At 45.9% G+C, this 23,664-nt stretch overlaps 1 protein-coding gene across 5 annotated transcripts in view; it reads left to right on the forward strand.

Moving 5' to 3' along the window:
• The first annotated feature begins 1,005 nt into the window (after nt 1-1,005).
• Nucleotides 1,006-23,664, forward strand: part of MAN1C1 (mannosidase alpha class 1C member 1) — a 128,997-nt gene continuing 106,338 nt past the window's right edge. Inside the window, exon 1 of one of the 5 annotated variants that reach the window (XM_045190689.3) lies at nt 1,006-2,634. In XM_045190689.3, coding sequence (XP_045046624.1) covers nt 2,107-2,634 — 528 coding nt within the window. In that variant the 5' untranslated portion in view covers nt 1,006-2,106. The remainder of the gene's footprint in view (nt 2,635-23,664) is intronic. The other 4 variants (XM_045190690.3, XM_045190692.3, XM_045190691.3 and 1 more) reach the window with 4 other exon arrangements.

A 23,664-nucleotide genomic window follows, 5' to 3' on the forward strand; every position in this document is an offset into this window, starting at 1 on the left:
TACATGTGCATGTTTTTGGACCTGCCTGTTGCGCATCTGTGGATATGTGAGTGCACATGTCAGTATTTGTGCTGATGTGTATATGTCTATGCATGCTTTGGTATAATTACTTAGTGTCCACACCTAAATTAAGTGTATTCTTGTGTGCAAGTACGCACCCACACGCAATCTGTGAGTGCATATATATCTACGCAGAGGAACACACAAGTGCACATAAACACATGCAGGCACCTAGGAACCCAAGCTACATGTGTGCGATCTTGTGTGCACACAGCCAGGGTTCTCTCCTTTCTTGCCCTCCTACCTTTGCAGTTAGCATCTCTCCCTGCCCGACCCAGGGGTCCTGGCCCGGTTTTCGGCTGAGGGAAAAGGAAAGCAGAGCCGTGGTCTGCGGGGGTCCAATCAACACACTGCCTTAACCGGACCCAACCGCAGCCACAGCTCCCTGGCTTGGCTCCAGCCACCCCTTCCTCACAGCCTGCCACAACGGCATCACCGCGGCTCCTGCAGAAGCTCTGGAGACCCCTGGGCAGCCCCCCAGCACCCTGCCAGTGCTGGACTGACACTGAGGGGTGAGAGAGGTTACCTAATGATGACCAGAGCCCTCCAGTCTGGCCAGGTCTGCTGCCCCCGAAGGACCAACAACAGAGGAATGAACAACCAGAGTGGCGCGGACGGGGGCGGAAGGGGGTTTCAGTCGCTTCCAGGCCGGCGAACGCTGGATACTAACCAATGGGCTACTGCGGCCCAACAAGGATCTCTCCAAGACAGCCAATGACCTCGCTCCGCTCCCTACCCCGCCCTTGCCAACCCCCCGCGCAGCTGGACCATTGGTGCTGATGGGATGGGGGGTGTGCACTATGCTGGCTATTTGGGGGAGGGGGCGTGGCCTGGAGTCCAGTTCCCTCTCTTCACCCTGGCAGAGGCCCTGCACTCCCTACCCACGGACGTGAGGCCATTGGCCTGGCTGCGGCGCCGCTGAGGTGGACCGTGGGCGCGCAGTGGGCGTGGCCTGAGGGCGTGGCCCGGTGGGAGGCGGAGCCGCGGGCGCTGTCTCAGTGAAAGCCGGGCTGCAGCGGCGGCGCAGCTGAGGCGACGGAGGCGGCGGAGGTGGCGGGGTGGTTGTACGCGTGGGACACAGGCTCAGCGGGCGGTTCAGCCTTCAGCGTCACTGGCCCGTCTGGAGCAGCCGCTGTGAGGACGCCAACTGCAGCGGAGGAGCCGCAACCGGGGCTACACGCTCCACGGAGCCCGTGGTGGCGGGGAACAGGTGATCCCAGCGGGAGCCCGGAGCCCTTCCGAGTTGGCAGGGCGAGAACCCGCACTCCCAGGTGCAGCTGCAGCCACCCCGTGGTGGCTGGTCGCAGACGGCCCCCCGCTCCGGACTCAGGCTCGGGCATCCCTCTGCTCACGGGGGCCCGGGAAGCCCTCTGCCCCGGCAGGCTCAGAAGTGTCAGCTCCCGCTGCCTGGCGCTCGCTCCGCGGAGGGATAAAGTTGTGGACGTGTCCAGATAGCCGAGTCCGGGCGCTGTCGCGATCTGGCTGGGTCAACACGCTCTCGGAGCACCGCTGACACACCGGCCCGCCACTGCCTTGCCTCCCCCGAGAGTCTGCTCCCTCTGGAAACTGCTCCTGAGGCTGAAACTTTGGGCCGAGGGGCTGAGGGCGGCTCGGCTCGGGGACGAGGCCTGTGGGCACCCCTCTGCGTCGACAGCCCCGGTACCGCGGCCGGCATGTGACAGTCCCAGCAACGGCCACAGCGCGGGAAGGCGCGGGGGCCCGTGGGCTCCGACCGCTGCGAGGAGGAACTGCGCGGCCAGCCCTTGCGGGCCCGGGCCCTGAGCCGTGCCACCCGGCTCGCCCGGGCCCCGCCAAGGCCGCGGCGCCCCCCGCCTCGGCGTGGGAAGACTCGCTCCAAACTCTGAAGGAAGTTCATCCTTGAGAGGCAGTACTAGACCGGCCGAAACTCTCAGAGACCCCCACCACCCCGGGCTGCGCCCCTGGATGACCTCCCCTAGCCGAGGCCCCCGCTGACAAGTGCCTAGACTCCGAGAGCCTCCGGGGCCCGGCCGGAGCTGACTGCCCCCAGTCCTGTTCCAAGCCAGGATGCTCATGAGGAAAGTGCCCGGCTTCGTCCCGGCCTCCCCGTGGGGGCTGCGTTTGCCGCAGAAGTTCCTTTTCCTTCTCTTCCTCTCAGGCCTCGCCACCCTGTGCTTCGGGGCCCTCTTCCTACTGCCCAACTCCTCTCGCCTCAAGCGCCTCTTCCTGGCGCCCCGGACCCAGCATCCCGGCCTGGAGGTAGTTGCCGATGTCCCCGGCCAACCCTTGGCCCGAGAGCAGGAGTCGCCCCCTAACCCAGCGCCCGCTGCGCCAGCCCCGGGCAAGGACGACCCCAGCAGCCAAGCCAGTACCCGCAGCAGGAAAGGGTGGCTGCGGCGTACCCACCCCACCAGGCCACGGGAGGAGGCCACGGGCGATGTGGAGGCCCTCAGACCGCAGGAGGGGAGCATTCCATTTAGCTTTGACTTTAACGCGTTCAGGAGCCGCCTCCGCCACCCGGTCCTGGGGACTAGAACTGATGAGAGTGAGGAGCCCCAGAGCCTAGTTCAAACCAAGCGGGAAAAAATCAAGGAGGTAAGGACTTCTCCCCCAACCCCCCAAAGGAAAGAGCTTCTTGTGCTTCCATCACTTCCCCTGGCCCCAGCTACTTCTGATCCCTGGTCTACTCTAGGCCCCCTGGACACACTCTGCACCCTCTTTCCTCTTCCCTAACTTCCCACTTGTATTCCTCCCTGCTCACTTTCCCACCACTGGGTTCAGTTAATGATTCCCACCCCTGACAGGTGGTAGCTGAATCACTAGACCAACTTTCCCCCACCCCCAGACTCTGGTCTTTCAGTCCAGTCCCAGCCCAGGTGGGTGGGCTCCACTCCTTCCTTTTGTGTAGCGGCTAGTAAGAGTTTTGTGCAGCCTCTAGTAAAGTTCTTCAATGGACACCCTATCTGCTTGCACCGGGCCAAGGGCCATATTCTTTCTCACTGTGTGTCCTTAAGTCCTGACTTCCCCCAAACCCCTGTAGGATCTGCTACCTGGAAACCCAGGATTTGGGGGGCGGGGGGCGTTTGGTGTCCTACAAGTCTTTGGTAGCCAGCAATCTATAAACTAGAGGATGTTGTGCATTCTTGTTAACTATTTCTATTGAGCTTTGGAACAGTTGCACATAACTGCGTGTGATGCAGGAAGAAATGGTCAGTAAGGTGGTGGCGATGTTACAGAAACTCCAAGGTTATTGGCTTACTGAAGCAGGTCTTGGACTTGGTCCCTGTAGGTATTGTACCAGGGAGGAGTTTAGAAGGATCACTTTGAGTCTGAATCTTCGTCTTAGTTTAAGAAACCAAAAGCAAACACAGCAGCACCATGGCTTGAAACTGTTGCCAAGCTGCCACTGGTACCTAAATATTCTGTTCTACCACTGTTAGAGCTGCCTGAGTTTGGTTTGTGCTCAGCAATGCAGAGAGGCTGCAGTAACACCCCCGGGCCACGAGGGGGCTGTGGGCAAGCAGTGGGCGAGGGTCTTCTCCCTAGAAAGGAGAGATGCTCCCCCCAACCCCCTCCAGGGATGGAGGGAGAAAGGGCTGCTCCTCTCTGGACTTCTCAGTTTGCTGCAAAGGAGTCAGAAGGTTTGCTGTGATTTCCAGGGGGAGCAGGCAGTGAGGGTCAGGACCTGTCCTGCCAAGCAAGACCTGCTCAGCCAATGCAGAGCTCAGTTGTCCTCCTCTCTTTGTCAGGCTATCCTCCCTCCCAACTCCCACCTTTCTCTCACTTCTTGTGTTCTTTTTTTTTTAGCTTTTAAAATTTTTTAATTCATTTTAGAGAGAAGGGAGGGGGAAGGGAGAGAGAGAGAGAGAGAGAGAGAGAGAGAGAGAGATTGTTGTTCCACTTATTTATGCATTCATTGGTTGCTTCTTGTATTTGCCCTGACCAGAGATCAAACCTGCAACCTGGGCTTATCAGGATGATGCTCCAACCAACTGAACTATCTGGCCAGGGCCTCTCCCCCACTTTTCATCTCTGCAGTTACTCAGCCCTGCTTGGAAACTGTTAACTAGCAATCACAGGATATTTTGTGACTTCAAGATAGGAAGACAAGATGAGGCCTTGTTTTGTGTATGTGTGCACACGCTCACTCTCAAATTCCAAATTCTTGTTGATATCTCAAAGGTTAATTAAAGGCTGGAATTTGCAGTAACTAAGGAAGGGACATCTTTTTGGTTAAGAAACTGTTGTATAGTCACCCAGGCCACCCACAGCTCTCTTTCATAAATGTCCCTCTGACCACTTTAGCCCTTTCTGCCCTTCAGACCTCCTCAGAGGGCAGCAACCCCCAGTGAAATCACGTATGGTCTGCATGGATGCAGTTTTTCATGGGGTGTCCATGGCTGCCATACATTTTCAAAAGGATCTCCAAAGGATTAAGAACTAACTACTGTGCTCTTCCAGAAGAGGTGCTTTCTGCATTTGTGTCTAGATATGTGACCCATTTCTGAAAGCCTGGGATTGGAAGTCGTGGCGGACTGGCTGGCGGGGACTTGGTTTTGCCCCTCTGTACAAAGACAGCCTCCCTTGCTGGCAGAGGCTGCGGGTGTGACTTGCTGCAGTGGCTGGAGGGTGGTGGGAGTTGGTGCTTTGCAGGTGGCTGTGAAATAACACGATGGGCAGATGTCCATGTTGGGTGCCAGATGTCTGGATTTTTCTATGTGGCATCCCAGTGTGCCCCAGAGGTAGCTGGAGGCCTGCTTGCATATGCCTAAAGTTGATGTTTAGTGAACGCTCTCTTACTATCTTGAAGACCTTAATCTCCTCAGAATGGAGAGGCCTGGACTATGTACGCTATTATGTTTTGAAGCCTATTGCCTCTTCAGGCTTCCTGAATTTGGACCCCAACACCCTCACCCTCCCAAACAACTTGAATAACGTGGGGCAGAGTTTTTGGTGTATCTCTTAACCCAGAGTTACCTTCCCTGGTGTCCCGCCTGCTGGGGAACGCATATGACTGTCGCTAGAGAATGTCTTTATTTCCTCCTCATTTAAATTTCTGTCTGTGCTGTGCCCAGGGGTGGGTCATTTCAGAAAGGTGCCTGTTTTAATAAAAGGGACTGTTGCTTCCCTCTCTGGCTTGTTTATTTGAAGACATGGATTGATTAGACCCCAGGAGCAGAGGGGGAGCTAGCATCAGATAAAAAGGGCTCTGTTCATATAAGATGAGGTTTTTTAAAGAGAAAGTAAACACCAAGAGAGTCAGAGAGAGTGATAAATGACAGTGAATGAAGACTGAATACCTGGGCTCTAGATCCTCGAAGTATATTTATCAACATTCTAGTTTGAGGGGTGGACATGAGCACGAGGTCTGTGCTGATAAGATGGGTTGGAGCTGCATGTTCTGGGTATTTATGCATCAGGAAGCAATTCATCACTAGTACCAACTATTTCTCCTCACTTCGCTATGTTGGAACTTTAGGGGGCAATGTGGTGGGAAAGGGGAGACCCAGAGAACATGGGTTCGACAGTTTAGCTCAACTGTCAAGCTGTCAGACTCAGGGAAAGTCACTTCCTCTCCTTCCTGGGCCTCATTTTTCCTTCTGTAAAATGGGGTGAGGGAGGGGAGAGTAGGCTGATCACATCCACTCTTGCTTCTGGACCTGGCCTCTAAGGAGACTGCCAGTCTGCTCGGGAACTTCTTAGCAGATGGGCTTTACCCAGCTCTGCATTCAACATGTCTTCGTTCCATGCAGTCAGGGACAGTAGTGTGTTACTGTTGATGGTGGTGGCGTTCATTGTTGGATCCCTAGCACCTAGTCAAGAGTAGATACTTACGGAGTTAAGTTATTTATCCCTATCACCCATATTGGGTTTTAGATGTGGGGTTGAACAGTGGCAGATTCTCAGCTTGGGATCATGAAGAGTAAACAGTTGGAGAAGATGGAAAATGGCTAACATTCTTCCCTTTCATATCTGACAGTAGTATAGGAAATTATTGTTAAAATTATTATAGAGACCTTGGCCATAGGAGGGTTTCTGATGGATTTAAGTTCAATAGACTCTTTTCACTCATGATAAGAGTTGGGAGCATATAGCTTGTCAGGATTACATCCCAATGAAAGGGTTCAAACTCTCCTGGTTCCTACCAATGATGGTTGGTTGCTGATCTGGGGAACCTCAGTTGTCCCTTCCAGTGAATGGGGCTTTTATTAAAGGGGTTGGGACAGTGCAATATCTGGGACAGTGAGGACACAGCACTGGAGTGCAGCTAGCCCATATGAAGAATGTGGATTAAATTTCAACCCTATCCTATCCCCTCTGCCCTCACATACCACTGTATGTGGCAGTTCTACATAAAGAATCCAACCTGATCAAGTGCTAGCCACACCATCAACTCCAACCTAAGGGGAAAATTCCTATTTATCACTGCACCTCAGTTTTCGTGGTAAAATGAACAGACTGGCATTTAGGAGGTTCTTATCTCTCCCTTATGCCTATCTGTTTACTGTTTTCTTTATGGATCTGATCTGCCCAAACACCTAGAATAGGGTATGACACCTAGTTGGCTCAGATACCTGAATGAGTGGCTACAGTAAAGATCTATAAACTAGCAGTTAAGGTTTCTGGTGGCAGAGGCTGGCCCTTCTTCCTGTGGTACCTAATTCTGAGTCTTAAGAGTAGGGGCCCACAGCAAGGTTTGGGGGCTTAGCAGCTCCATGTCCCAAGAGGTCTTTTAGAAGTTGCAGTAATTTCCCAAGTGCAAGTTTAACTTGAAGAGAGTAGGGAGGGGGCAGCCATGAGTGAAATCTCTCAGGCCTGGATAACAGGCGTCTGCTGGATGCCCAAGTTGCCCTGGAGTGCCTGTGACTAGGCAGGGAGTGCCCAGGCTCTTGACTTCCGTACCTGCTGCCTTAAGCCTCCAGAATATTGCTGGTAATGATATGTGGCTGTGTCTGAGTAAGTCATCTTGGCAAATGCTCTTTGCTCCCCATTAATGGGCTGGTTCGTTAGTCATGTGTGGTTTCTCTGTATATCTGATTTATTGCTGCTAGTGCCAGGGCCAGGTAGGAAAATTAAAAGGCCTTATGTTCTTTATAGCATGTGAATCTGAGCCTGTAGATGTCTAGGATAATTAATATTAGCAACACCTCAGATTTAAATAGCTTTCCTTTGAAGACTTCTGTTTAAGTTGCAAATCCATTGAATATCTTCCCCACCCCGGCCTTCAGTTTTACTCTTGTCCTGCTCTATAGTACATTAAAACAGATAGGAATACTGGCCTATAATAACTGGACAGGTCACTTGGGAGACCCTTACATCCTAAGCCCAGCCATGTACCTCATCCTTTTTCCTTAAAACTGAGTACTCTAAGGAAAGCTTAGAACTTGTCCCCGCCAGGTATACAACTTAACAGCCGCAGGTTGGGTGGATCTCTACTTTTATTTTGAGTTGTGCCATCACTTGGGAGAATTAGACACAGACATTCCAAGAGCAATTGCTTCTCAGGCCTCACATCCCTAACTATCTTTAATGTTTGGTCTAGAAACGAGTAATACAATGACTTTTAAAAGTCAGATGCTTATTTCACATTGTAGTTAGCGGGGGGGTAAGAATATAGATTCCCCTGTGGTTTTCAGAGTGACTGATTTACATCCAAGCTCAAGAAATGCCTTTTCTCTAGCTTTCCCCGAAGACCGATCCATTACTCCACCAAAAATAAATATTGTGATATATATCACACATACGTTGCTCAAAGGGACTTACATCTTTTCTCTTATTGAAAAAAATAAATCAGGCTAGCAGATTGGAAAGCCGTGTGCGGGAGAGCTGTTTGGTCTCCTGGATGGGCACACAGCCTAGTGGCACTGCCTCTGCCTGGGGGAGGTGCTGCCTCTGCAGCCCAAGTTGAGTCTGTGTTGAGGTGGTAGGGGCTTTGGGAAATCCTCTCCCTACCTGGCTTTCATGGGCCAGGTCAGGAAAGCCTTAGCAAGGAAATGACTGACAGGATTCAGAAGAGCAATTGCCTCAGGTGAATTCATGGGCATTTATTATATTTCTCTAAAAAAGGGGCTATGCACAGAGCTGGGATGGATGTCATAAACCAAGGATTATTGTTATTATTCCAGTTCTGTGCACCTGCAGTCCAGAAAAAACAGGCTTTTTCAAACAATAATCCCTGGCTCTTGATTTCCCATTACCCTGGGGCCAAGGCCTTATGTATAAGTGTTTGCATAGTTTGGGGACAAGAAACAATGGACTTTCTTATCTCTGTATTATCATGGCAGATCATGGTAAGAAACAAACTGGAGACTCAAAGAATTTTGAGGACTCCAGGACCTAAGTCCCTTTCCTCTTTCCTCCTTTGCTTTCACTCAGCTCTGGGGGCTAGTTAATAGCTAGGGCAGCTTTTTGGTGGTTTAAATGCAGAAATCACTATAAGCCGCACCTGCTTGTTGGTTTCTCCATTCCTGGAAAGAACAGAAGCCAGAAGCCACGGAGACCAAAGCTACAGGCTGTGGCATCAGTGTGGTGGCCCAGCTGTAGCTGTTTCTTCCCCTGTGAGAAAGCTGTTTTCTAAGATTTGGGTTGAGAACTCCCCAAACTCGGCAGTCAGGTGGTCAGAACAGCTTGTAGTATAAGGGGGTCTGAGTATCCTCTTAACTCTGAATTTTCATTAATTAGAGCACAGGGCAATTTCCCCTCTATTTTAGTGCAGTGTCGTTAGTGGTAAGTTTTGCAGAAGAAACTTTGGCATACTGATTAGTGTCCTTCTTAATAGAAAAGCAATATTTGTGCTCTTATCTGGCATGCTTTGGGAGTCTTCTGCTCCACAGGCGAGCCTTCTAGGCAAACAGTTTTCACTAAATAGCAACCATTTTCAGTGACTGGATAGTAGATTTGCTCCCTTCCTTCCACCTGTGCCATGACTTGGTCACCATCAAATCTGCTGTGCAGTAAAACAGCAGTGTTCTGTAGGGCCTGGTAAGGTGTATAGATAGGACTGTCCTCTTCAATGCTTGTCTCTTACGTTCTTGTATTTTTTTCTTTCCTTCACGACGAACCTGTGATACAGGACTCCATCTATTTATTTAAACATAAATATAATTTCTATATGTAGCAAAATGCACAGATCTAAATATATAGTTTACTAAATTTTAACAAATACAGAAAGCCACTCCCTTATCTTATAAACCCCTCCCTTATCAAGATGTGGGACACTTCCATCACCTCAGAAAGCCCTCGCTGTTCCTTCACAGTCAATCCCGCATCGTCCACCCCCAACCACTGTTTTGGTTTGTCACCGGAGACCAGTTTTGTCTGTTCTAAAACTCCATATAAATGGAATAGTACAATATATGCCTTTTTGTGCAAGACTTCTTTCACCCATGTTGCATCGATACTTCATTCCTTTTTATTGTTGAAGTATATTCTGTTAGATAAATAAACCATAATTTGTTTATCCATTTACCTGTTTTTGGACATTTTGGTTGTTTCCAGTGTTTGGCTATTATGAATAAAGCCTCTTTTGTGTAAATATTTATGTTTAACTTTGTAAGAAACTGGACTAGCTTTTCCAAGTAGTTAGACCATTTTATACTCCCACCAGCTGGTGAGGGTTTTGCATCTTCAGCAACACTTGGTATTGTCCACCTTTTTAAGTTTAGCCATTCTTGTGATGTACAGTGATATTTCATTGTGATTTTGATTTTTGTTTTCCTGTTAACTATTGATAGTGAACATCTTTTCATGTATTTATTTGCCATTTCTGCATCTTTTAAGTATCTATTAAAATATTCTGCCATTTTTGTTTTAAAAAATGGGCTGTTAATCATCTTATTGAATTCTAGAAATTCTCTACATATCCTAGATATAAGTTCTTTGTCCGATATATGTGTATTTTCTCCCATTCTATGGTTTATCTTTCCATTTTCTCAATGATGTCATTCACAGAGCAGAGGTTTTACATTTTGATGAAGTCCAATGCATCAATATTTTCTTTTTTTTTAAAGATTTTATTTATTTATTTTTAGAGAGAGGGGAAGGGAGGGAGAAAGGGAGAGAAACATCAGTGTGTGGTTGCCTCTTGCATGCCCTCTACTTGGGACCTGGCCTGCAGCCCAGGCATATGCCCTGCCTGGGAATCGCACCGGCGACCTTTTGGTTCACAGGCCGGTGCTCAGTTCACTGAGCCACACCAGTCAGGGCCAATATTTTCTTTTATGGTTATTATTTCTGTGTGTACTTAAAAAAAAGTCTTTGTCTACCCCATGATCATGAAGATAGTCTCCTTTAAATTCCAGAAGCTTGATCATTTTCATTTTTACTGTTAGGTCTTTCCTCTACTTCCAATTAATTTTTGTATGTGGTATGAGATAGGGGCTAAGGCTCATTATTTTCCATTTTGATGGTCCAGTTGCTTAGCACTGTTTGTTGAAAAGAAAAAACTTTATTTTCCTTGTTGAATTGCTTCAATGCCATGTTAGTGTAACTGACGAGGGTCTGGCAGAGGTAACGCCTGCTTGAGCATGGTTGGTAGGGTAATAATATGGCTGTAATAATTTATAGTTTTAATTTGAACATTTTACCTAACATGTCATATGGTGTGCTTGAGTGTGATATTATTGTTATAGAATTACATGCTTATGATTTTGTGATAAAAGATTTTATAATAAAAGAGGGGGATTATTTGTGCTGGACCAGGACTCTTCTGTTCTATTGATTAATCTTTAGCCAATTCATACTATCTGCATGCTGGAGCTTTATAGTATTAAAAATAAATTGTGTGACTCCTCCATCTTTGAATTTTTTTTCAAGATGGATTTGGCTGTTAAAGGTCCTTTGCATTTCTGCATACATTTGAGAACAAGTTTATCAGTGTCTGAAAGATCCTGGTGGGACTTTGCTTGGATTCTTCTTGAATTTATAAATCAAATTGGGGAGAATTGATATCTTAACAGTATTAGGTCTTTTATCCAATATTTCTTTTCATTACTTTAGACTTTCTTTAATTTCTCTGAACAGTGTTTTATAGTTTTCAATATAGAGGTCTGAATATCTTTTATTAACTATTTCTCTAAGTATTTTATATTTGTATGCTTTTGTAAATGGTATTCTTTATTTTTTTAAATAATTTTTTAAAAGATTTTATTTATTTATTTTTAGAGAGAGGGGAAGGGAAGGAGAAAGAGAGGGAGAGAAACATCAATGTTTGGTTGCCTCATGTGTGCCCCCTACTGGGAACTTGGCCCGCAACCCAGGCATGTGCCCTGACTGGGAATCAAACCAACAATCCCTTGGTTCGCAGGTCGGCACTCAATCCACTGAGTCACACCAGCCAGGGCTATAAATGGTATTCTTTAACTTTTTATTTTTCAATTGTTTGTTGCTAGTATGTAGAAATACCATGGATGTTTTTGTATATTGACTTTGCATCACGTGACTTTATCGCATTGGTTTATTAATTTTTTGTATATGTTTTAGGATCTTTTATGCATATAATCATGTTGTCTATGATTCAAGACAGTTCTACGTCTGGCTTTGATAAAGCATTATGTTGGCCTCATAAGGTGAACTGAAAAGTGTTCTCTTTTCTGAAAAATTGCGGAACTCTAATATTACCTGTTTCCTAAATGTTTGGTAGAATTCACCACTAAAGCCTTGTAGGCCTAGCAGATTTGTGTGTGTGGTTTTAAATTATTAATTCAATTATTTTAACAAATATAAGGCTATCAGAACTTCTATTTTTTGTGTCAGTTTTGTCAATTTTACTTTCTAGAAATTTACCTGTTTTATCAAAGTTGTGGAATTTATCAGAATAACATTGTTTTTACAATTTTTATTTTCCTTTTATGTTTGCAGGATCTATAATGTTCCCATTTCATTCTCAATATTGGTAACTGGTTTTTCTGTCTTATTCTCAAAAATAGTTTAGTTAATAGTTTTTCAGTTTTACTGACCTTTTCTAAGAATCAACTTTTGATCTTATTTTAAGTCATTTTTACATTTTATTGATTTTTAACTCGTTATTTCCCTCCTTCTGCTTACTTTGGGCTTATTTTATTCTCTTTTTCTAATTTCTTTATCTAATCTGACAATCTGCCTTTGTCCACTTACCCTCCTCTAAGCTTTATTGTGTTGCTGTTACGTATTTTACTTGTACATATGCTATAAACCTCATAATACACTGGTATTATTTTTCCTTTAAATAGTCAATTTTCTTGAAGAAATTAATAAATTAGATTCTTATTTACCCACATATTTACCATTTGTAGTGTTCTTCATTCCTCTTCATCCCTTCTTGTATGTGTGAGTTGCTGTGTAGTATAATTTTCCTTTCAGCCTGAAAAACTCTTAAACATTTCTGGTAATGTAGTTGTGTTGGTAACCAATTCTTGCAGCTTTGTTTATCTGAAAAAGCCTCTATTTTGCCTTTATTTTAAAGGATATTTTTGCTAGATAGAGAACTTAAGTTGATTTTTCCCCTTCTTTACATAAAATACCCATTGTTTCATAACTTGAATTGTTTCTGATGAGAGGTTAGAATATATTCCCTCCCATATATATTTTCTCCTTTCTTCTAATGCTATTAAGATTTTTCTCTTTATCTTTAGTTTTCAATAATATGACTAGGATGTGCCTAGGTGTAGATACCATTGTTTATCCTTCTTGGGATTTGTTGAGCTTCTTGGGTTAATATTTTTTTATCAAGTTCGGAAACATTTTGCCCATGATTCTTTAATATTTTTTATCCCAACCTATCTTTTTCTTTTAGAACTCCAGTTACAAATAAGTTAGATTCCTTGATATTTTCCTTGAGGTCACTAAGTCTCTATTCATTTGTTTTTACTCTTTTCCTCTGTGCTTTGGTATGGATAATTCATATTAACCCACCTTCAAGTTTACTGAACTTTTCTTCTGTAGTGACCAATCTGTTATTAAGCTCACCCAGTGAATTTTTTGAGTAATTTTTTTCTTTAATTCTAGAATGTTAACTAGGACCTTCTCTTTGCTGTCTTTGTTTCTCCAATATTTACTATCTATTCACTCATTGTTTTTATATTTTTCTTTAAATTCTAAGGCACATATATGTAAGATAGCTTTTCAAAAAGCCTTTGCTATTTCCAATATTTTTGTCATCATTGGGTCTGTCCCTGTTGACTATTTATTTCCAGGTTATGGCTCACGTTTTCCTACATTTGTCTACTCATTTTAAAAATTTTATGGCAAGCATTGTGAATACTGCTTTGTTGAGATTCTAGATTTGTCTGCTTTTAAGCAGTTTTTCTTCCCCTTACTGTTAAGACTGTCAGCTGTCACTGCTTTTAGCTGTCAGGATACCTGCCTCTTGCTGCTTTATTCTCTAATCTTCTTATTTTGCTATTTTGTAACCTGCAGTTAGCTAGGAAACCATTCAGTCTAGCTTGTTATCATTATATGTAAAGTACAAATACACAGACTTTGAGTAGCTCTCTAAAGCCTCCTGAATCAAATGCACAGACTTTATGTACATATTTAAGTGTAGTTTAGATATTTAAAGATTTGTATTCATTTTTGGTAATTGATATTAGATGCATGAAGTAGAATTTGTGTTGCAAGCATACCCCAAATAGAGACAACAGTTCTCAAAAGGGCTCCTAATTTCTGGTTGATATCATCTTAAGTTATTTGCACATTTTTTGATTTTCTGCTTTTAGATGTTAGGATAAATATTCATTGGTATTTGTGATGTTCCAGCAGCCTCCATTAGTGTGACTTTCATCTTAGGATTTTTTAACATGTCCAGTATTTTCTCTGGCTCCTTGCCTTAAGTGTAATTATGGCATTTTAGAATTTGGTTTGTAAATCCCCACATTTAAAAGAGAGAAAGAGAGAGAGAGAGAGAGAGAGAGAGAGAGAGAGAGAGAGAGAGAGAGAGAGAGAACTGTTTGTGTAGGCCAAATCACTGAATTACTGATCAGAAGGAAGCTAAATGTACATTCCAGGGTGCATCTGTGAGGTCTGATCTCTTATTTACCCTGATTCAGGAAAGTTCAGGTGAAATGAATGTAGTTATCTTATTGAAAAGATACTTTAACTGCATGTGTTTCATTGGGATATGTGGGGGGTGAATAAAAGTTTTGTCCCTTATTTAAGATCCTTCTCCCCATTTTCACTCCTACAATGAGCTTCTCAGAGGTTAAACCTGCACTTTGCCAAGCAAATGCTGATCTCCTGGGAAGACATTTTCGCACCTTTTTGTTTTTCTCTACTTCGTTCTTGACCTAAATCAGCAAATCTTCTCTTTTCCAACTCTTTCGGAAGACACTCTCCATGTCTGTCCCTGTCATACCTTACAGAGTTCTGGTGTAGTCTTGGTTTTAATTATAAGAACCATGGGAAAAGAAGACTTTAGCTTTTGCTTTCAGAACTGGACCTTTCAGAGAACAGCCTATCAAATACAATAAATGTTGCTACTAGAATATAAAGAAACCCTCTATAACAAATACTTGTGTTTTGACAGAAAAATAGAAGCTCCGTCTAGACTTCTAGCAGTTTCAGATGCAGGCCTTCCTGGGCGTACATTATATAGGGGTTCACACGGATGTCTCTCAAGGGTGGTCTTGTATAAATAGCCTTGCTGTGTCTGATTATTGATCTTTGAGTAGCAAAGAATGGTCCCAGAGTGGTGGTAGTCCACATGGGACTGAGGGAGACAAGCAGCCTAGACTTCCTGTGATTAGGAACTGGATTAGATTAAAGAATAATAAGATTTTTGGCACTCCAAAGGAAAGTGCTCTTAAAATTGGCTCCAGTGGGAGCAGAATTCCAGTTTGTCAGCCCTGGAACTTGCAGTCTTCTTACATGTTAGAAAATGGCTTCTGACTCTCTGGCCTCTACACTACCCCTTGTCTTTTACATCCTGAGGGAGAATGTCCAGAGGGTCTGCTTTGGAGGGAGTCAGGGCTAATGTCCACCCCCTCGTACACGGATCAGATCAGTAATTCTTCCTGTGCATGTCTCTGTATTCATAGCAGAGCCCTAGCTCCCCATTAAGAATTCAGCTGGTCCCCACGATAGCCTATGGCCCACAGGGAATGCATTATAATTCCATTTTTATAGTGGAGGGGAGGAAGACCCTGAAAAGGAAATGACCAGCTTCAGGCCCTGCCAGCTGAAATTATGATGCACTGACTTAAACCTCTTCTTACTCTTAGGTTGACATTCTTTCTATTACATCATCTGAAAGCTAATGTGTGATAATTACAGGAAGAGTTCACTTTGGGATGGAATAAAGTACAAATTGTCATAGTCTTGGTAGGTATTCAAAAGAATTTGGTCTCGTTAATCTTTAGAACAGGGATTTTAACCTTTATTGCAGTTTGGAACCCCTAGGAGATCTTTGTAAATACTGACGCCCCGTTCCTCCCCCAGAAGTCTGATTTAATTGGTCTGGGATAGGCCTAATCATTGGGATTTTTAAAAACTTCCCAGGTGGTTCTAACGTGCACCATGCTTTAGAACTAATCTATGGCAGTTTTGTCTTTACCTGAGCCATACCTCCTTTCTGGCTAGATTTCCCTTTTGTGATATGTGATACTCATGGGAGAGGTAGGAAACTTTTTATATTTATTTAGACCTCAACCAGGATCGGGGAAGAAAATATGAGCTGGGGAAAAGACTCAGTTAACACTGACTTTTCTGCAGTTAAGAGCATACGCTGTTAACATGATCAAGCAAAGCCATGAATTTATTAAAACTGTAAGAAAAAATATTGAAAACAACAACTGTTGAGCCTCAGTTATACACTAAAGGTTATGAGCTGAAGGAACAACAGAAAAATCTCTGGCTCTAAGAAATCTTATAGTGTAGCATTGTCACATGGCTGAATCACTTCCCGCCACATACAGATGTGTAGAGGGAGAGAAACATTGGTTAGCTGCATAAATATTTGCCTATCCCACCTAAATCTCTTTTGGGCAAGCTGGTGGGACATAAACATCTGAAATGAAAATAGTTGCTTGCCCAGAAGTAGATTTCCCAAAAGGCTATCACCCTCCCTCCTGTGGCTGCCCCTGCCACTTTCCAGCTAACAGAGCAGCCTTTTCACATTGCTACTTGGGCCTTAAAATTGAATAACAGATGCTCAGGAAAAAAGAGATATTGAAGAAGTAGAAGAGCCAAACCCAGCCCCAGGTGTTCAGATTCACGGCCACAGCGTCTGCAATTTTATAGCATCTCTACCTTGCCAGGAGCTGCATGTGACTTAACCTGAGAATTGCTGTCCTGGGTTGATCACATCAAATCTATCCAGGCCATTTCCGGAGGAAGCTGCAGGAGGTGAGAATGCACAATATATTAGTGTGAGTGTCCTCCCCACAGCTTAGTGACAGCCCCCTTGAGAGCAGTTTCCATGCAAAAAACCTTTGAATTTTCAACTGGTGCCAAGTTGCAGTCTTTCTTCAATCTGTCCCAACTATTTCTAGCAAATTCTTTGGCTGATGTGGACTATAGAATAAGTCCATTCTATGCTAGACTTATTTCGTTCCAGCTTCAAGGGGGTGGACTTTAACATAGGAGCACTAATGGAGAGTCAGACTTCAGAGAAGAATTTTCCTTCTGTTGTTAAATCTCCTATTAAAGTGCACTTACTCAGAGGCCTCTGGCTGCAGGAAGCAGTGACGAAGATGGAGCCTGGCAGATGGCTGTAGTTGTGGCTTCCTAGAGGCCTGTGTGGGGAGACGATTGTTGGTATATTGGTTTTCATTTATGTATTGGCCTTATTTTCATCTTCCCAAGGTACCCAGATGCTACGGTGATAGATTGGTTGGAAACGACTCATTTCTCAGGGTTCCATGGGGGACGTGGGTTTCCTTCCCATGTGCAGTGGAGTTTAAAATGTTTAATTAGATGCTGAGATACTTCCGCAAGGGTCCATTTCTGCCAGTTCTCCCAGGTGGATGCCAGTCCTTAGGTTGGAGAGGGTCTGGGGCTTTTCTGGGCCCAACCTTCTCCACCCTCATTTTTGTCTTGATATAATCCTCAGTCCTACCTCCTTTTAGCTGCTGTTTCCCCCTCACCCCCCACCCCCTATCATTTTTGTTCTAGGAAATGCCTTCATGTGACTGCCAGAATTTGCAGAGCTCATTCGTGTTGGAAATCTAGTTGTCAAACAGGTTCAAACCAGACTTTATGAAATAATGTAGTTGAACTGATAGTAGTGAGAGGAATATTAACAACCTGCTGCTTATCTGTCTCGTTTGAGTTCAACTTTTCCAGAGAATTTACATTGTTCTGACTGCGTGCCAGACAGTGCTCTAGAGGCTGAGGAGGCAAAGATGAGGCTTCTGCCCTCAACGAGTACGACATCTGGTTAGGATGTGACAGACAGTACACCATGTGTAACATGTACACAGTCGTAAAACCATGAAGGTGCCAAAATATGGGAGTGAACAAAGGCCTGGGAAGTCATGTCAACTTGATGTGAGCTTGGGGGAAAGGACAGCATTTCAGGCAAATGTGGAGAGTACTGCGGCAGTGGGCTTGCAGAAAAAAGCAAGCCCGTGTGCTGGGTCTGGGGAGGTGTCATAGGTGTGGGTGTGGGATGCGAGGTTTGGAATGGTGGAGGTTTCCACCTGGGGTAGATGGAGACATCAGCAATTGAGGATAAGGAGAAATCCAGGGAAGGGGAGAACAGTTGAATTCTAGACATGATAAAAAATGATACACTTGTGAAATCTAGGTGGTTAAAATATGGGTTTGGGACTGGCGTGGGTGCTGGCACAGCAGAGGCAGATTTACAAGTCATCATATGGTGTGCCAGGGGTTTAAGGCTTGAGCACAGAGCTATTCGAGGAAAACCTGGGCTGAAAGGCACAGGGGTCAGAACCTTTGGAAGTGCCAGTGTTTTAAAGAGAAAACAGAGATTTGGGGATAAGGTAGAGGCAGGTGGTGGAGGGACCAAGAGAGCTGTGTCCACTCTCCTTTTTCACCAACTGGTCTTCCACACCTGGTTGCCCCTGGAGCCCAGCGAGCAGCTCTCAGCCTCATGTAAGCTTGCACCCAGTGCCTCTCCTGAGGGCCTGCCCTTAGTTTTTCCTCCTCCCCACCCACTCCCAGCTCCAGAAGGCTGTCTTCCCTTGCCACAGATTCTTTAGCTTTCCTTCCCTGCTGGCATCAGGGATAGAGAATCTCCCCTTTGTTTCCTGATGGGCTATCAGGACTCACCCTCAGACCTCTGCTAAGGAGAGCTGGGTGCTCTGAGCTGTCTGCTCTTTGACTTCTGACCGAGAGCCCAGCAGCCAGCCTGGGGATGGTATGTGACTTCCTCTGGCCTGATGCTGAGTGAGCCCAGCCTCGCAGCTTGCTTACTCCTTGTCCCAGCAGACACGCAGAGCCATTCCTCCAGCTTCTTTCTGGAAATGGGATGTGTGCATCCCCGTCCTGGCCACTCACTAAAGATTCACAGGCCAGCTCTTTCATCAGTGAAAGAGGAGGCCATGTGCGGTGGGAGAAGATGTGGTTTAATCTTCATTGCTGTCAAGGGAAGGGAGAAACTGTGGAGAGGTGAAGGTGCATCTTGTCTTTTCCCCGTGACCACAGCAGCAGGCAGTGGCCGAGTAGATGCCACCATGTTCTTCTCGGCTTGTGGCCAGAACCCTCTACTCCAATGGGCAGATTCTCTTGAAACCAAGCCCCTGACCATCAAAGGAAGAGTCATTTGGTAGAGTCCCTGCTGAAACTGCCGTCTAAGGAGTGTGTCTAAGTGGCGTTCTCACCCTGGCCACCCTCCCAGATTTTCTCTTGGCTGAGCCCTCACTTCAGAGGCCGCCTGCTTCCTGGCCCCAGTCTGGGAGCAGAAACAGACTCCTCAGCTGGGCTGTGTGTCTAGAAGAAATCCTGAAAGCTCCGGTCCAAAGCAGCCGCTGTCTAGCCCGAATCATTCTGACTTCTCCTGTAGTGGCTTGAGCATCCTGGAGTCTTAATATTAAGTCTACTCATCCCCTGAGTAACAGGTGAAACGTGACCAGTGCCAGTCAGTTCTGATTTATTGTCAAAGAGCTGAAAAGAACGTGGTGCTTTTCTCCCTGTGGTCACTGTGTTTCCAACAATAGCCTGTGTGGGCTTGCTCAGCCTCCCTGGAGAGGTGCTGAAAGCTAAAATGAGTTCCTGTTCCTTCTCCCATGCCCATCCTCACCCAGTTTTTCTTATGTTGGCAGAGGACTTTGTTGTGGTCCTCAGCTGTGTCGGAAAGTATTTGACTCCCTGACTCTGTACACGCTTGCTGGCCCCTATGGGCCCGAACTTCCTGTCCTCACTGCTCCCTCTCTTGGTCTGGGCTCTGGAGACGGCAATGGCTCCCGTAAACTAAGGCTGGAGAGACTGCTGTCTGACATGGCGACCTTTTAAAAACAATGTGGATAAAATATACATAACAAAATTTATCATTCTATCCACTTAGTAGTGTATGATTCAGTAGCAATAAGTATATTCTTGGTGATATGTGACCATCACCACTCTCTGGTTCCAAAATTGTTCTCATACTCCCAACGGAAACCCTGTACCCACTCCTATTCCCCCAGCCCCTGGCAATCACTATTCTGCTTTCTGTCTCTGTGGATTTTTCTATTCTGAATTCTTTACATTTGTAATTGGAATCATATATATGTGGCCTTATGACGCTCACAAGGTTCATCCGTGATGTAGCATGTGTCTGTTTCATTTCTTTTATTTTTATTAATTTATTTTAAAGATTTTATTTATTTACTTTTAGAGAGAGGGGAAGAGAAGGAGAAAGAGAGATAGAGAAACATCAATGTGTGGTTGCTCTCATGTGCCCCCAACTGGGGACCAGGCCTGCAACCCAGGCATGTGCCCTGACTGGGAATTGAACCGGCAACTCCTTGGTTTGCAGGCCAGCGCTCAATCTACTGAGTTACACCAGCCAGGGCCATTTCACTTCTTTTTATGCCTAAATAACATTCCATTGTATGGATATATCACATTTTGTTTCTCCATTCACCTGTTGATGGACATTTGAGATAGTTCTACTTTTGGGCTGTTATAAGTAATGCTGCTATGAACATTTATGTATACTTTTAAAAAATCCTCACCCAAGGATATATTTATGGATTTTTAGAGAGAAAAAGTGAGGAAGAGAGAAAGAGAAACATCGATATGAAAGATAAACATCAATCAGTCACCTCTTGTACGTGTCCCAATAGGGATCAAACCCGTAACCTTTTGGTGTACGGGACAACGCTCCAACCAACTGAGCCACTTGGCCAGGGCTCATATGTACTTTTTTGGGTGGACATATGTTTTCATTTCTTTTGGGTACATACCTAGGAGTGGAATTGCTGGGTCACATGGTAATCCTGTGTTTAACTTATTGAGGAACTGCCAAATTCCACAACGGCTGCACCATCTAACATTCTCCCCCACAGTATCAAGGGTGGTGGTGACCTTTGGAGCCAAGTGTGCTAGCCAAAATAGTTATCTGGGGTGGGCCTCAGTGAGGCGTAGTATCAGGAATGAGCAGGGAGGGAACACAGGGCCTGGGGATCTCTTCCGAGTTCACAAGCGCAGCTGGGCAGTCCAGGGCCCAGGCCTCAGGGGACGGTGAACCTCTCCAGTTTTGTGGGAGTGTGTGGAGTGTAGGGCAGGTGACTTGAGTAGTGGAAGGGCCACAAGGTGGGCTGTGGAGGGCTGATCCAGGTGGTGTCCATGGGTGTAAGGTGTTAGACCCTGAGCTATGGGTGTGGCCTCACCCTAGGGAAGACTGGTTACCAGTAGAAAGAGGAGGCAGGTCCAAGCCCTGCCCACAGAGGAGGCTGATGGGGGGCGGGAAAAAGGAGTGCTGCGGTGGAGGGTGAGGGTGCTTCCCTAGGCTCCAGTACGGAGGTGCCATATCTCACCCCAAAGCAACGCCAGTCTCCTGCGGCTGAAGCAGCTGATTGTCCCCTCCCTGGGGTTAGGTTCTGAATGAAGCATGTGAGGTGAAATCCAAGCATGTGTGGTCAAACTATCCTTAAAGATCTCTCATTGCCAGTATCCAGACCTGTGGAAGCTCAAAAGGCCAAATTTAGCTTCTTATGTTTGTTTTTCAGAGGGGGCTTCTCTTTTCCTGTAGCAGTGGAAGCCCAGGTCTTGTTTAAGTGGGGAAAGGGTCAAAGGGAGAATAAAGAGATTGGGTGGCGGATAGGTAGAATTGATTATGTGTGAGTTAAATGTATACATAATGGGACACCCCCCCCATCCTTCTGTCTGTTGTACACTGACTGACTTGGGACCTAGGGTAGGTGTGGGGCCAGGGAGGACCAGAAAGGCTGACATCAGAGGCTCTGAAGCTGTGGCACGTGCTACAGGGATATCCCCTCACCCCTTGTACCAGTCCCTGGGGTGACCTGGAATCAGGCCACCATAAACCTGCAGCAGGGCTGAGGTGGGTCCCTTCACCATAACCAACCTCTGGGAGCCCAGCCTGCATCGGGCAGAGGCCTCCTCTGTGGTGCGTGGGCCAAGTCAGTGTTTATAAACAGTGTTAATAGTTTAACAACATTACAATTTAATAGTGACGCTTCTACATTCACTGCCTCCTTAGAACATCTGGTAATCAGGAAGCATATTCCCAGTTTACAGACTGAGACTGAGAAAACGAGTGGCTTTCAAAGTTCCATGATTAGGAAGAGACAGAACTAGGACATACACCTGGGCCTTCTGGCTCTAGACTCGGCATTCTTTTCATCGTGTTCCACCTCCTGGGGAAGCTATCTGATACTGGTGCTACTTTTTTCCTACATTCTCTTTGTGAGAACAGAGGAGAGTCTGGGGTCACGAGGTACTAAGAACCTGGGGAAGGGTCAGGGGCATATCAGATTCTTATGTAGGTGGCTTTTGCTCTCCTCGGGATCTGGTCAAACCTGAGATGGATCTGTTTCCCTGGCTCTGCCAAGGCCACCTTGACCCCCCGCTGTGCCCCCATCTGTCTGTGTCCCTTTCTGGGCAGCAGCCTCCCAAGGAGACAGCCCTTGTTTGAAGTCAGCTGAGATTTTGGAGTTGAGTCTTGATTCTGATGAAGCAGAGTTAGCATTTTCTGCTGCAGCCCCAGCTTTCAGCAAATGGTAAACTCTACTTGAGGGCAATATTCAATTATGAAAATCTATTTCTCTTGCCACATTCAAAAAGTCTCCTAATGTGCCTTTGTGCACACACAAATTTAGTGACACATCACTAAATGTGTATGTCGTTGCCATGGAAATGTCTCTCTTCTAACATGGCATTCCAAGAGGAAAGAAGGGAAGTTTTCTTTGTAAAGAGAAGCAGAGCAGAACTTGTCTAATTGTCATCGCACTAATCCCCAAACTGTCATTCTTCCCTGACTACTTGTCTCCTACTTCCTGTCAACAGTAGAAGCCTGGAAGCCGAGTCAGCCTGCTGCTGCGGTTTCCTTAGGAATTTCACAAGCATTGTTAACATTTATGCCAGGCACGTACCAGGAAGGACCCCAGGACTCTTGATTTGAATTTTCACCCAGTTTAGAAAGTAAACCCTCCTGCACCATCCGGCACTTGAGTCTCAAACACTTGAGTCTCGGAAGAACCCCTGGCACCAGGCCTTGTGAAGATGCTCTGTGTTTTCCACCAGAGACTCTGAGCTCCAGTTTTTGTCTGTGTGACAACAATGCACGATATGATGGCATACACAGCGTGCTAGTACTCAGGCACTTTCTGAATGTCAGAAATCCCAGACATTTCCCTAGTGCCAGTGTGAATCCACAGAGTGTGGGGAAGACAGAGGACTTCAAAGGCCTCAGTCTGACTGAATGCCTTCTCCTCTCTTTGGCCCCCCTCGCCCCATTTTCACCTCTGCCCTGCAGACTTTCTTGACTGAGCCTCTCTTGGGCAAAGAAGTCCTTGCATTTCAGTATTTTACTGACACTTTTGGGGGGATCCTTGGTCCATATTGGCTGATCCTTTGCCTAGGGCTACATCAGCTTCCCCAGTCTTGGGGCTGTGTAGCTGTTCTTAATGGTTCTGAAGTTCAAGTTGATGGGTCATTTTGCTACTATAGTTCACCAGTGGTGAGCTCTGAGGCAGAAACCTTAGCATCTTGCCCTGAATACCTGCCCTAGGAACCTATCATTTCTATTCTCAGTGGCTCTGCACTTCTCTGTGGGCCCCTTTGGCCTGTGAGATGCCACTGTCATTTCATAGTCAAGAGATGGATTCAGGGCTTCAGAGACCAGTTTATCCATATGCATGTTTCTGTTCCTGGCATACTATACATGGGTGGCTTCTAGCCTGGAGGGTCCCAGAGTGCTGGACTCCCTGCCTTTCAAAGGGACTTCTTGGTTTCTGGGGTTCTGAGAGCCTGCCTGCTGCTCCTCTCCAGCTGCCCTGCATCTGATGGAAACATCTGGTCCCTGTCCAATGTCACAGAGTGAACTCCAGAGGTTGTTTTCCAACCTTGTTGCTTTTAACGCTTTTAAAACTCTAGATACTCCATTTGTCCGTGGTTGTACTAGCTCCTAAGAAGACCTTTGGCCATTGGCTATGCTGAGTTGCCAGTGTGGTGGTTCAGAGCTTCTGACCCAGAGCAGAGGGTACAAATGCCAGGAGCTTCCATGCACACAGATCTGCATCCCTG

Source organism: Desmodus rotundus, chromosome 3 (assembly GCF_022682495.2).
Source record: "Desmodus rotundus isolate HL8 chromosome 3, HLdesRot8A.1, whole genome shotgun sequence".
NCBI classification, from domain to species: Eukaryota; Metazoa; Chordata; class Mammalia; order Chiroptera; family Phyllostomidae; genus Desmodus; species Desmodus rotundus.